Consider the following 14,991-nt stretch of genomic DNA (forward strand, 5'->3'; position numbering starts at 1 on the left):
CGTACATGCATTGAAAAACAAATGGAACTCAAACCTATAATATAGTAACTACTAGTACATAAGACAATTAGGTATCAAGACCAAGTCATTTCCCCTTACCATAATAATATGCATAAATGGTACACGCTACACTATTTAATAATTAGTGGAAAGAATTTAGCTATATAATTTGATGATGGTAATAATAATAATAGTAGCAATACTATCGGATAATAAATCATGAAGATAACATATTTTAATGTCGAATTACGATAAAATAATATAGAGTAAAAATAGATAAAATATCCGGGTTTTACATTTGTGTCTCCGGGGTTAAATCCTTGATTGTTTTCGTTCAGTTGATCCTTTAGATTCTTTAGCGTGATATCGACATGGACCTTGAACAAATGACGGTTTCCACCGTTGAAACGTACTTGAGCTTTGAACAAATTAGGGTCCATTGTTTCAAATTTATACCATAAGAAATTAAACGGTTAATGAAAAACTCATTCAAACATTTCATCAAACACTTGGAGTGCAAATTATATATAAACCATAAAACGCATAACTATAACATAAACATGCAAACATTTTAACAAAATTAATCAACTTAAATCTACTCTAAAAATGAATCATAATATCTTACTTGTAAATCTACTCAAAAACTAAAATTATAAAAATAGAAAAACACCAAAATATAAATTAACCTACTATCCGAATGGAATGTCTCCTCCTGTGTGCCGCATATTCGGATCGACGGTTAATATTCTCACCATTTCTTAACTGTCGAGTGCCTCGGTGTGCCCTACAATGGTTGTTGCATGTCACCTCTATATAAGGGGACTTTATACAGTCCCCAAAGGTACGAAATCCTTCAACCTTAAACCCCATTCTTACTCTCTAAACTGACTTGAGTATCAGAGTGTTTGCAAGTTCCCCACCCTCCCACCCCCAGGCCGTTCTAGAGGTTTCAAATGCTTTGAACAACTGCAACGGACGTCACCTTTCTTATCAGGTACGATTATTTTAATTTGTACATTATAGTTTCAACTACTTACTCTAGTACCATGTAAGATTAAATTAGTGTATGTCAATATTAAATGTTGTTATGTACATCAATTATTGTTGTAATGATGAATAATTGCGAACATGTATGCTTATATGCTAGATGTATGCGACAGTTGAGCTACATAATCATTGGATTAAAATATATATGTGTATGTAGTAAGCGTATCTATAAGTTGCCTACTATGAGCGTGTGTTCTATTGTGATATAATGTATGTTCTATTGTGATATAATGTATGTTGTTTGTGTGTACATGTAATTGTGTTGAGATGTGGACTGAATACAATGCATTGAGAATGTAAAGATGATTACTAAATGTATATTTAATCATCTATAGAGTATATGAATTCATGTTATGATAATAATTGTGAGGTATATACCGATTGTTGATTATGCTAACCGATCGGTAAAGTACTCTGAGATAATGAAGTGCATTGCAGGGTAAATTTGAGCAACAATGGAAATTCGGTTGAAAGACAAATCTTGAGTGTTCAGTTAAAATGTATGACACTGTAGGACAGGGCTGGCCAGGGCCAAGCCACCCAAGCAGTTGGTCAATTTAGGCCTCAAGATTTTGGGTTAAAAAAAAGCCCTAAAATAAGTCAATTTGTCGATAAATATATAATATGACATACTAATAATCAATATTTATCTATTTTAGTTGGTCAATTTTAAAACCTAAAATCCTTTTAGTCCTAAGTTTAAATCTTAGATTCAACAAAACTTGATTTATCATGCTTTTAATAAGGATTGTGCTGTTTTTTTTTTTTTTAATTTCAAAAGGCTTCATTATAAAATTTACTTGAGGCCTCTTGACATGTTGGGTCGGTCCTGCTGTAGGATAAACCTGAACAACAAATTCTAAGTGTGTCCAATTAAAGTGAATAATAATTACTTCGAATATGTTATCATATTATCATATTCGAAGTAATTTTTGAAGGAAATTACTTCGAATATGATAATATGGAATAATATGTTTAGAAATCATTGTTGATTTGGTTATATGTTTAATAGGAGTAAGAATTATTTTTATTAAATCAATGAGCATTTTTCTCCATCCCTAGTACATCAGGCATGTATGAGAACTTCAAAGTACTTTTTATATTTTATGTTACCTGGTGTTTGTGCTCACTATGTTTTGGGTGATTAATATTCTTTTAATCTTATTTTTTATAGTTTGTAATTTATTTCAAATATTTCTGTCATTTTATTGTTAATTTATTTAATTGAAAAAATTATTTGATTGATATAAATATATTTTATAATTTTATTCAAAATAAATAAATAAATATATTTTATAATTTCTAATTTTCATTGATTATTTTGAAATACTTATTTTAATTTAATTTTATCATATCATGTTTTTTTTATAAATACACATATTCTTTCCTATCATAACTTCTTTTTAATTTCTCCCATACCAAACTATTAAATAATATCTTCTCACTTTATTTTATTTCCTCTATATTTCATTTGTCAACAAAAAAAAAATGGAAAGAAAATATGAACTAACTGGTCCTGTCCTGACTTATTTTTTTTCAGAGACTGAAAGTTTTTTTTTATTTTTCTCAAGAGATCAATTGAGTCACGAATTTTCTCAGAAACTAAATGAATCTTCTTTTTCAAATCAATATGGTTGACGAAATAGAAGTTGCTAGGAAACAAGAAAGTAAATATATATTTGCTGTTTAAAAAAAAAAAAAAAAACAAACAAACAAGAAGTTGCTAGGAAACAACATATTTAGGCAACTATATACAATTTTGAAACTACGATAAGAAGTTGCTACTAAAACTGGTGAATGTGAACAATGGTAGTTAGAAATAAATAATAATTATCAAAGACTTTTTTGTGAGTATTAATTTGAAGCATAGAATAAAAATTCGTACAAAAGTATAAGCAAAGATAATTAAGTAAGGTTGAGGTCTTTTTCTTTGAAAGAAAATATGAGTTCTGTCAACATCAGTTAATTTTCTCATGCTTTAATTATATTGAAATCTCTACTGTCAATGTTACTTATGTTTCACGGGGTCTAAAAACCTATAATTAACATAAAACCTACTTCAACGAAATTCATAATTTTGAAGAAAGTGAATTTGAATAGATCAACCGGTTGTTAGTCAAATTTCAAAAACTTACAAACCTTTGCAAACATACGGATAACCATCTCGGGTAAAGGATAACTCATTTGATTGAGCTATCTGATTGGAGTTCAAGGTTCGAATCCTCATAAGAGAGAAAATATTAACATAACAATTAATATATTAACATTTATTATTTAAAAAAATGTATAACCATCTCAATATTGAAGAAAGAGAATTTGAATAGATCAACCGGTTGTTAGTCAAATTTCAAAAACTTACAAACCTTTACTAACATACGGATAACCATCTCGGGTACCGGATAACTCATTTGATTGAGCTATCTGATTAAAGGAGTTCAAGGTTCGAATCCTCATACGAGAGAAAATATTAACATAACAATTAATATATTAACCATCTCAATATCATTAAAGAACTAAACACTACTTTGTTGGTGAAGATCATCAATCATGGCCCTTCTCGATCCACAGCTTGTCTTGTTGGGATCCTTGTTTAACTATGTTGTTTCAAAGAACACATTTTTGATGTTTTGATGATAACAAATCACAAGAAGAATTTGTTTATTTAATAAATGTTTAAGTGTGCAAGAATTGAATTGAGAACTAGAGTGCATTAATGACTATCTATCTTAAATTGTAGACTGAATTAAAAGTAAGTTAAGAATAATAATATGAGTCACGCTAACTTTTGCCCTAAGAACACATATCATCATTCCTGCTTAATTGCCGCTAATTCCACATTTTTTCGTTAAACCATATTCACGAGTTATTCCCTCGCGGATAATAGCACTGCTCTAATGAAAAATTAATCAAGTCTAAAAGAGTAATTCCAAACGTATAAGTGGAAATATGATCAACTACAAAGGATATTGCATAATGAAGAAATAAAGGAAACTAAAAGTTAAGTTGTATAGATAACTTGTTCCACAAGTTATCTAGTTAGTTAGTTGTAACTAACTGTAATAGGTTTTAGAGAGCATACAGTTGGTGTATTATAGTTGTTCTAATCATCTAGGATCTAATATATAAGCCGTAATGCTCATATGATTCAATAAATGAGAATTTTACTTCATTCATTTCTTCTTTCATAATAAATGATTTAAGAATATTATTAAGTGTGAAAATATCTACATAACTCAAAGAAAGTCCGAATTGTAGCTACCCTTCACCAAAAAGCAATTAATTTATTAGTTAGCTAAATGTATGCTTTGTTATGTTGAATAATTAAATTATGATACAATATCAACTTCACTTACACTCAATTGCCTTTGCCAATTTTAACTCCATTACACCTATTATCAAACAAATTATATTGCCCATCAACTAGTGAATACAGCAACATATTTTCTTGGTTTACGTATCTTTGATGAGATTCCGGCATGCATGGACAGATATACATAGATCACAATCGGGGTTGCTGCCCCCACTATGTATATATTTTGTTTGATGTTTTTTAGTTATTTTGTTTTGGGTTAAATATGTTTTTGACCCGTATAAATATATCAACTTTTCGTTTTAGTTTCTTTAAAATTTTCCATCAACTTTTAGTCCCGATAAAATTTCAAATCACTACTTTTGGTCTCTATTTTTAAGCTAATTTTTGTATTTTTGAATGAAATTATGCAAAAATATGTATAATATTGCAAAAGAAAAATCTCAAAAAAAGTTAGAATTTTTTACCAAAACACAAATTAAATATGAATTTTTAACCGTCAACAATATAAAAATTTATATTAAATTCATGATTTGTTAAAAAATTCTAATATTTTTTGTGAGATTCTTATAATACTATGAATTTTTCAGCAAAATTTTATTCAAAAATATGAACTCTACATATGAGTTTACTTTAAAGGTGGGACCAGAAGTGAAGATTGAAAATTTTAGAGAGACTAAAACGAAAAGTTGACATATTTATAGGGACCAAAAACATATTTAACCCTTTTGTTTTTGTTCCTACAAAAATTAAGCGATGCCCCCACAAATCCGTTTTTGTGGAGTTGTGTTAAGCTCAAAGTCCGTGGTGGATTTTATCCTCGCATACCCTCCGGCACGGGTTCTTTTGTCATCCCAAATTTTGATGTGTGCATCTCTCAACATGTTTAAATCATCTCAATGTTGATTTCTGCGGATTAGTCCATAAAAAGCTTTAATCTAAATTTAATTAGACATCCCCTTGGTGGATAGTGAGATTGGTTCCCAAGATTATTTGGTCCTTAGATGGAATACCTGAGTTTCCAAATGAAATTAATTTTTTTTCCGACAACAAAATAGAAATTAATTCATATCCGTATACTATGAGTCATTCACTTTAATTTTAGTATATGTTTTAGGAAAATATTTACTCCTTATATTGAGCAAACTTCACCACTGACTCGGTCGATTCATATTTACTGTCACATGCAAAATACCCTAATTTACAATAAAAACTTAAGCATGTAAATGGTGTTAAATTTGGTAAAGAAAAAAAACTATATAAAGGGGTCACTACTTTTCCTTAGGCATAACCAAAACCCGTTTAAAGTGAGTTGTAAGGGGAGAATGAAGTCTCCAATGGCCTCTTCTTTACTCACTATTCTAATGGTTATACTCTCTCTAAGTTTTACATCTCAAATCTCAGCTGACAGCTCTGTCCACTCATATCCACCACTTCCACCAAAGTTTCCTTACCATTACTCATATCCACCACCACCTCCTAAAAAACCCTACAAATATCCATCACCTCCACCACCAATATATAAGTACAAGTCTCCTCCGCCGCCACCACCAAAGAAGCCCTACAAATATCCATCACCTCCACCACCAGTTTACAAGTACAAGTCGCCACCCCTACCTTATAAGTACCCATCTCCACCACCACCACGTCGAACACCCTCTTACTATTACAAGTCACCACCACCACCATCACCTCCACCACCAGTTTACAAGTACAAGTCGCCACCCCCACCTTATAAGTACCCATCTCCACCACCACTACAACTATCGCAACGAACTACATATTACTATTACAAGTCACCACCACCACCACATAGGAAGCCCTAGAAATACCAATTTCCTCCACCACCACCTAAGAAGCAATACAAGTATCCATCTCAACCACCACCCGTCACCACTACTAAATAGTTAGTAGTATAGCCCTTAGTACATACGGTATGCTTCTTCATATCTATATTATTATTTTATTTTTTTTGACCAAACATATCTATATTATTTTTCTTTTGACTAAACATATCTATATTATTTTACATCAGTCAATTTAATTTAAAAACTATTATAGCCTTCTAATGGTTATGGATGTTCTCATAAAAATTTTTAATTCTGGACCAATGAGGTTAACTTTGTTTATGAGGTTATATCATAATTCATTTCATTATTGGAAAAAAAATTCATTATTATTATGATCATCATCGGCAACCAGTAAAAACACAAAAAATTAACTTCGTTTCGGCAATAAATTTTTTGACAACGAAACTCTAGAGAATTTTCATTTTAATACCCTTTAAATTTAATTACTAATTCTAGTTATTTCTTCTTTTTTTTTTTTGGTACAAATTCTAGTTATTTCTAATAGTATAAAAGAACATCGTTGTTATTTTCTTTATTAATTTATAGTTTTCAAAAATAGCCGTCGTAGATTAATCTTTAATTTATATATAATGTTAATGTTTTTTTTTTATTTATGCATCACTTCGATGACCAAATAATAATGTATTTATGTGTGTACACTTTAGTAGGATCCGAAATACAGTCGCAAATAAAGTAAAGATGGTGGATGGATTGATGGAATAAGCATTATGCAATTATATGAGGAGAATGGAATGGGTTTTGAAACATTATTTTCAGTTTGTTTTCACTTTTTTTTTATTTTAATTGGTTTGTATTTTGTAATATTTTGTTTTGGTATTTGTCATTGTTTGAAGGTACTGTTCTAATATGATATATAAATAAATATATGTTTTTTTTAAGGATATAAATAAATATATGTTGTTTTCTGTGATATGTGCAATTATTTCTCTTGTTTTACATAATGAATTTCTAGTATAAAATTTGGTACGTACATATATGTTACCAACAACCGTGGAACATGTAAAAAAAATGAGATGAAAATGACGTGACTCGTTTTTCCGTCAACATATTATTATTATTTAATATCATTAGTAAACGTTTTAGGGTGGCTCTTGAACAGTTCATCTCTGATTCCTTTACAAAATCAGAGGTTGAGTGGTGGATTAGTCAAGAGGGACCAATCTAAAAAAAATAAAAAAATAGTCAATTTAATATTAAAAGTTTGGAAATATTAACCGGTGCTCCCGATAAATTGATTAAGAAAGCAAATATAATAGTATTACATTGAAATTTGCACAATCAATTCTTTTTTTTACAAAGCAATCAATTCTTTTGAAGTGTAAAAAAATTTATTTTCAATTTAAAATTTACTTTTTTTTGTCTTTCTTAATCAGTGTCCTGAAGAAACCGGTTAACATGACCTTTAAAACTATCAGTTCTTCTAAATTTGATTCTTAAACTAATAAAATCAGTAATGAGATTCCTAAATTATATTCTAATTCATTGATTTGGTCACTAGGGAAGGAATAAATTGATGGAGAAAATATAGTTTAAAGATTTTTTAGTTGATTTTAATTTTTAATAATATAACGACAAAAAGTGTTAGAGATCAATAGTGTTATAAAATTTAAAACTCTCGTATTCCTTTGTTTTGGCCAAGAACCTCGTGCAAATTCATGAAATATCCACAATCATTTTTGGTTCAAAACGAATGCAAATTCTTACTTATCCAACAATAAAAAGATGCGTAAAGCTACCCATGTTTAGTTAACATCATTTCTTTAAAAAAAAATAAAAAATACTCCCTGGATAGCCTCAAGTACTACCACTGGTAGTAGACCTAAATCTAATCTAGGAATCAAGCTTAAAAGCACAAAACTACAAGCAAAAGATAAAGAGATAAGAGAAACAAACACACCAAAAAATGTTTATCCAGTTCGGTCCAGCAATGACCTACTATGGGGAGAGAGATCACTCCACTTCACTGTCAATTAGTTCTTTACAAAGTGATACAAAAGGGTTACAAAAAATTAGTTTCAACAAGTTCTCCAAAAACAAACCTAATTTCTACTCATTTCCCAATCTCTTCTCATAAGCAAAAGACTCAATGATTTCACTCACTCAAGATGTTTACAAAATGTTTCCCAACCCAAAAGAACCTCTCGCCAAAGACATTCAACCCTAAATTACCTCATTTGATTCTCTAAGTTTCTTTCTCTTGAAGCCCTACTCAAAACATGAAGAACAAAACTTTATATAGAGTCTAGATCCTGAGGAATCGTGCCATTATTTGCACCCATCATGCCATGATTTTATATATATATATATATATATATATATATATATATATATATATATATATATATATATCTTTTGCAGCTCGAGAGACCCAATCTTTCTGAATCCCCGGATCCTTTTCGTCCCTAATCAAGTACCGGATATTCGGCTTAAATAAGTTTTTCCACCTCTAATGACATATTTCCATCTCTAATCAAGTATTACATATTCGGGTTAAATGAATTTTCCGTCCCTAAAACTTATTATGGTTTGTGTCCCTATAAGTTTTTCACTTCTTTTTTGTCTTTGCTATTAGGATACTTTAAAGGTAAGCAAGACATGGGTGTCCATCTCCTTCCCATTTCAATTGGACCCCTTTCCCTATCCTTCCTCCCCCATCCCCTTCCAAAATCAACCCTGAAATCCTCAAAGTGGCCAAACTAGAATAAACTAATCCCCATGAAATTATTGTATAATAAATAAAATACTAAAAAATATGGCTAATGGTTTGGATATATGATGCACAGCTAAGTTGCTTCTTAGTACCAATAATCTAGTTCGTAATTATCCTAACCACATCTTTGGGAAGTATTTCACCATTTCATAATAAAACACTTGCATACCATCAATTACAAGTATACAGTATAAATCAATAAATCAAGCTTTGGGTAGAGTGCCGACTTTTATTTTGCTTGGTATGTAGTCGAAGTGATAAGCACACTGAAACTAACAAATCTAAGAGGTCTCAGATTTGAACCTAGTGTCCAACCTAACAATTTCGACATTATAAAACATCTATATTTGTACAAGTGTTGTGGCCAATGTATGTTGGCACAAAATCTATCATACCATGGTGCCAGTGTCAGATATTTGAAAAACTTTCCATAATGGTGTAAATAATGTTTGCCTAGACAGTACACCGAATAAGATATCCTAGACATCACATTATTAGTAAATCATATTCTAACTAAAGTTGAAATTTCTCCATATTGTATCAGCCTCTATAGTGACAAATGTTGTTTAAACTTCATATTCAGCTCACCTTTGAAGTTGTAATACATCACAAGTATAAAAACACGTAATCACAAAATCCAAATTGATTCCCACTTAATTCTTTTGTAAATCCATATAAAGCTTTCACTAATACTTTTATATCTACAATTTTTTCTACACATCCATACATAGCTTTAACCTGTCCTTTTAAATACAACAACAACAACAACAACAACAATCAAGTTTTATCCCACTAAATGAGGTCGGTTACATGGATCAAATTACGTCATAATGTTCCATTATAAATCAAATTTTGGCCCATCTCATTATAGTTTCTCTTATAGTTTTTCTAGACTTTTCTAAGTCTTTCACCGATCCTTTTATATCGTATGCCAAAACGATAAATCTCAAAAGGTTAGCATAATTTACGCTACTTTGGATCCATTATAAGGAGATAAATTCAAATTTGTGGTTAACTCGAAGAAAATACACTCAACTGTTCATACAAAGTAAAGTAACTTTCACAACAAGTACTTGTGGATCAGTCAAGATAAACTCGTATGATTACCAAGGTAATTATCTATCTAAAATCTATGTAGAATTCAGCTTATCGGGTGTCACCATATAAACCATTCCTCTAATAAAAACTCACCTCTATTTTTTTCATGCTTATACTGGACCAGTTCCAATGCTCCATCAATCAACACTCTTCTTCTGCAAAAACCCAGATGAATATGCAACGACTTTCTATGGCTAAAACTACGAATAACCCTAGTTGTAAAGTATTCATTTACAACTAGCAATGGAGGTGTAATTCCATCCAATAGTGGTTAAACCATCAATTCAATAATCGATTGATACATTAACATACCAAGTACCAGCATTGAACCTAAGGAATGTTTGGATTGAAAACCATGGTTCAATCCAAACGGAAAAGCCACTTTTTCTTGCTTTTACTCAAAGCATGATTTACACTCACAAGGTAGTCAATATGGAAGTGCATATAGGCATGGTGTCCTAGACAGTAAAACTGCATTAGATAACCCAAAGACACCTCTTAGAGAGCACACAACACATTATCATTTGCGAAATTAAAGGCTAAACGTTGAAATTTCTGTGCACATTGTAGCAGCCTATATTCCAGATTCACAGAGGCAAAATCCAGTCCACTTCATGCCTCTATTTGAAGTAAACTTTAAGCGAAACGCAACAGCTATGCTTCTATCTGAAGTAAATATTATTGACATACATCTCATGAATCAAAGCATGTAACTATCTGAAGTAAATATTGACATAAATCACATGCATCAAAACATGTAATCACAAAGACAAAATTGATTGCAAGTTTGCAACTTATTTTATCCATAAATACATACAAATATTTCACTGATCCTTTTGTATCATATGTCAAAACTATAATATCATGATTGCAAGTGATGGATAAATACGATCCACACCTCAAATACAAACTTGTGAGCTTGTACTAGAGCAGTCATTTATCCTTCAGTATTATAAACATCAAACAAACAGGAGATCAATGAATAGCTTATATAAGTCATGTTTTCATTTTAGGATGAAGCTATCTAACTTATACCATTGTACATATTTTAGAACTCCTAGTGAAAAACACGGTGAATATGGAATCTTCAACTTTCATTTGAGTAATTGAATGTAATTACATGTGTCCACATCTTAGGACTATCAGACACTCGGACAAACTGTTAACCTAGTGTTTGTGCTACATGGGATAGCAGATTACAGTCACACAAAGTAGCATAAATTATATGCTCCTGTGAATCCATTATGAGGGGGAAAATAAATCAGTTTTGGGACTAACTTGAAGAAAATGCACTCAACTGTTCATACAAAGTAACTTCTCACAAGTACATGTGGACCAATCATGATAAATTCAACGGATTACCACATTAAATTTCTATCTTTCTAAAATCTAAATAGAATTAGGCTTATCAGGTCCACACATATAAACCCTTCTAATCAAAACTCACCTCTATTTTTCCATGTCTGCTTGCTATATTATTTCTGGAACAGTACCAGAGTTCAATCCATCAACAACTTTCGGCAGCAGCCCTCATGAAAATGCAATGATAACTTTAACTACAAGCAACCTTATACATCTAACATGGTTTGATCCAACTAAATAACAACTTTTTCTTTTTGCTTTTAGTTAAAGCATGGTTTTAAAACACTCAAAATCATGTTTAAATATAAGTCATTCAAATTGATTTTGTCAAACATATTGTTTGTGAAAAACCTCGATTTACAAACCTCCAAATTGAGGTTAGGAAATGCAGGTTGCACTCCAAAATACAACTAGGAAATCTATATAGAGCAAGTCATTGTTGATTCGCACACTCCTTCAATATTGAATGGAAAAACCAATGATATTATACATTACAAGATAGTTCACATTTATGCTACTCAACCAAACAACATACACTTACAACATAGATTGTTTTTACATGCGCAACCAATCAAATTACACTATGATGTAACATTGTACTCTTTGTTCCTATGTATCTCCACAAATATCTATGTATTTGTATGTGTGATTTGATACATGTGTAAAACAAATTTTGCTTCATATAAATTTTATCCTAAATAAACATGGCATAAACAATTTCTATTTAAAATACCATAGCCAATGTCCAACTATGAATCCATAATTGGAACCCTCAAGGCAATGCATCAAGCCTCCCTTCAAACACAAATCCCCTATAGAGTCCATCACCATTTCCAGGCACATTATCAATCCACCGCCACTCATCACCCTTCTCTCGACCGCGATCCCACAATGCCAACTTCCCAATCCTCTTCGCCGAGAAGCAAACCCTATCACCAGCTCCAAACACCTTAAACTTCCCCGCCTCCTGAAAACACTTAAACATCTCCACCGGCATCCTCCCAGCTTCATCCCACTCCATCGTCCCAAGATCAAGCCTCAAAATCAAAATCGTCGAACACGGAGAATTCAAAGAAAACGACGATTTCAAACCACCAACCATCAAAATCCTATTCCCAACCCCGCGAACTAGCCGCGGCCTCTTTAAAATATCAAAAACATCACCCCATTTCTGCCGCTCTATCCGCGACCACTTACCACTCGTGGTCGCGGAAAAGCAGCACGAAAACAATTTCCATTGGCTCCTCCACGGGGAGCCAACTTCACAAAGTGCGTAAGCCCAGTCCTCAATAAGAACCGGGCTACGCGGCTTTGACGGTAAATTCGAAGAAAATTTCTGCCAACCAGAAATTTTATCACCACCACCACGACCACCACCATGACCGCTGAAATAGAAAGCAGCTAATTCAGTTAAAACCATTACTCGGTTAACTGAATCAACTATAACAGAACCATGTCTACACCAAGCAGATCCTAAATGAGGAAGGATCCGGAATTTCCGGGTTAAAGGGTTACAAGCAATAAGTGACTTAGTTGTTTGGGCTTGGGCCTGGGAAGAAACTGGGCTGTTGATAATGGGCTGGGCCCAAAGGTAGATGAGTCCATGAGATGAGGCAACTGGAAGAGGAGAAGAGAAAGGGAGAAAGTTGAGAGGAAAATGAAGCCAATGATTTAGATTTGGATCAAAGAGGTGGATGGTGGAGGAAGGGGGGTGGTGGTGGTTGTGGTGGCGGAGGGCAAGGAGGTTGAGAGGTGGAAGAGTGGTGGAGATGAGGTGGAGGAAGGAAGGTGTGGTGAGGAGATTGTTGAAGAATTTGGAAAGGGAACGGCAGATGATGATTTGTTGGAGAGGTAAGGAGGAGAAGATTTGGTGAAGTGTGTCTTGTGGGAGGTTGTAGATTAAGGGTTCTTGTTGTTGTTGTTGATGTTGTTCCATTTATTTTTTTGTGGTTGTGATTTGGTTTGTGATTGTGTGTGCTTGGGTTGAGTTGTGTTGTGGTGATGAAGTTTGATGGGAGAATGAATGGGTAAGGATGCCTTATTATTATTATTTAAAAATTTCTTTACTTTTTCAAAGTTGTGGAATGTGTATTCTCTTTCATTTTTGTATGTATTGACTTGTCGAGTTGTCTTTGGATATCTTTATTGAGTTACTCAAGATCTTTCTTCTACTAATTTTTTTTTAAGTAAAATGCTATCTAGCAACTTCGGAACACTTTTTAAAATTTTAAATAGTACTTCCTCTGTCTTATTTTGGTGGTGTCTAGGGTTTAAACCTCGGACCTTGCATATTATGCATTTTTCTTATCAACTGAGCAAAGCACATGAGGACATAGTACTTCATCTGTCTCATAATAAGCGTTTCATTTGAGTTTTACATAGTTATTAAAGAAATGATTAATAATGCTTAATTTCAACGGTAAAATATATGTCATTTATTAAAACACAATTATTAATTATAGTTAGTGGAATATGTATAGACAATTGAAATACAAAAAATAACAGTATATGTTAGTGGAAAAGAATAATAAATATTGTATTGATATTGTAAAAGAGACAATAATTTAAGACAACAAAAATTATAAAAAATGACACCTATTTTAAGACGGTGGGAGTAAGGTTTTATGAAATTTTAAGCTAAATTGAAATATTTAATTTTTTAAAGAATAATTTTCATTTTAAAATCATTAAAGAGTGTCCCACAAGACCAATTTTTAATTGGGTTTACTCTTTTGTCCCATGTTTTGGTTTAGGCGTGGGGGAGGAGTGGGGGATGTGTCATTGATGAAATGGTCCCATACACGATACAAAAAGGGAGAAGAGAGAGACTATAGAGTTGAAAAGTATCAAACTTAGAAGATTAACACTAGTAAATTGGCTTACTTATTGTAAGATAGTTTGTTACTGTTAGTTATACTAGTTTACTATTTGCTGAGCTGTATAGATAGTTAGTTAGTTGAAATCTAACTACCTCTTGTACAATTGTACACTTTTTGATTGATTCATAAATACGATTTTTATTTTCTTCCTCGTGAATTCTATGAATCCTTTGAAAAGGAGATATGGAGGTTAAAATTCTATTATCCTTTGAAAATGAGAATATGAAGGTTTATATACGATTAAGTTTCACTCTAGTTGAAATATGGTGCAGGCATGTAGCCGACGAACTCGAGGTTGTTCGATTAAGATAAGACGGGTCAAATTTTAACTTTAAAAATTAAATATTAAATAAAAGTAAAAATTGTTTAGAGATCTTGATCGTTACATCTTGATCAAACGACCTTGAGATGTTGTCTGCTTACAACTTCGACCGTATCTAATTCAATTATGTTAAAATAGTGGGAATAGGTTAATTCTTTGATTAGATCAGATATGAAATTGACGAAATTACTTTAGGAATCACGATTGAAATAGAGAGAAATATGTAAGAGAATGTGTAAAAAGGGAGAAAGTGAGAAATAAATAAGATTTTAGGTGGTCTTTGATATAAGATTTTAGTTATTTAATTGTCGTATAAAGGACGAATTATATATATATATATATATATATATATATGAGTTTTGCTAGAAGACACCTTTTATGAAGGTGTCTTT

General features: G+C 31.8%; 1 protein-coding gene and 1 long non-coding RNA gene across 3 annotated transcripts; one reads left to right on the plus strand and one right to left on the minus strand.

The window, feature by feature from the left end:
* The first annotated feature begins 5,571 nt into the window (after positions 1–5,571).
* LOC146914276 (uncharacterized) lies at positions 5,572–7,147 on the plus strand. Of its 2 annotated transcripts, none has more exons than XR_015014075.1 (2): positions 5,572–6,291; positions 6,873–7,147. It is a non-coding gene; the product is annotated as an uncharacterized LOC146914276 (long non-coding RNA). The 2 variants fall into 2 exon arrangements; XR_015014076.1 differs by having other exon boundaries at positions 6,876–7,147.
* A 4,690-nt stretch (positions 7,148–11,837) lies between these two features.
* Positions 11,838–13,630, minus strand: LOC146914277 (F-box family protein). Its single transcript, XM_085717152.1, has one exon. It carries the CDS (start codon positions 13,332–13,334, stop codon positions 12,171–12,173), a length of 1,164 nt encoding a protein of 387 aa, XP_085573278.1. The 5' UTR covers positions 13,335–13,630; the 3' UTR covers positions 11,838–12,170.
* Between the last annotated feature and the right edge of the window lie 1,361 nt (positions 13,631–14,991).

Source organism: Medicago sativa, chromosome 6 (genome assembly GCF_051527215.1).
Source record: "Medicago sativa cultivar Bolivia chromosome 6, Bolivia_mono, whole genome shotgun sequence".
NCBI lineage: Eukaryota > Viridiplantae > Streptophyta > Magnoliopsida > Fabales > Fabaceae > Medicago > Medicago sativa.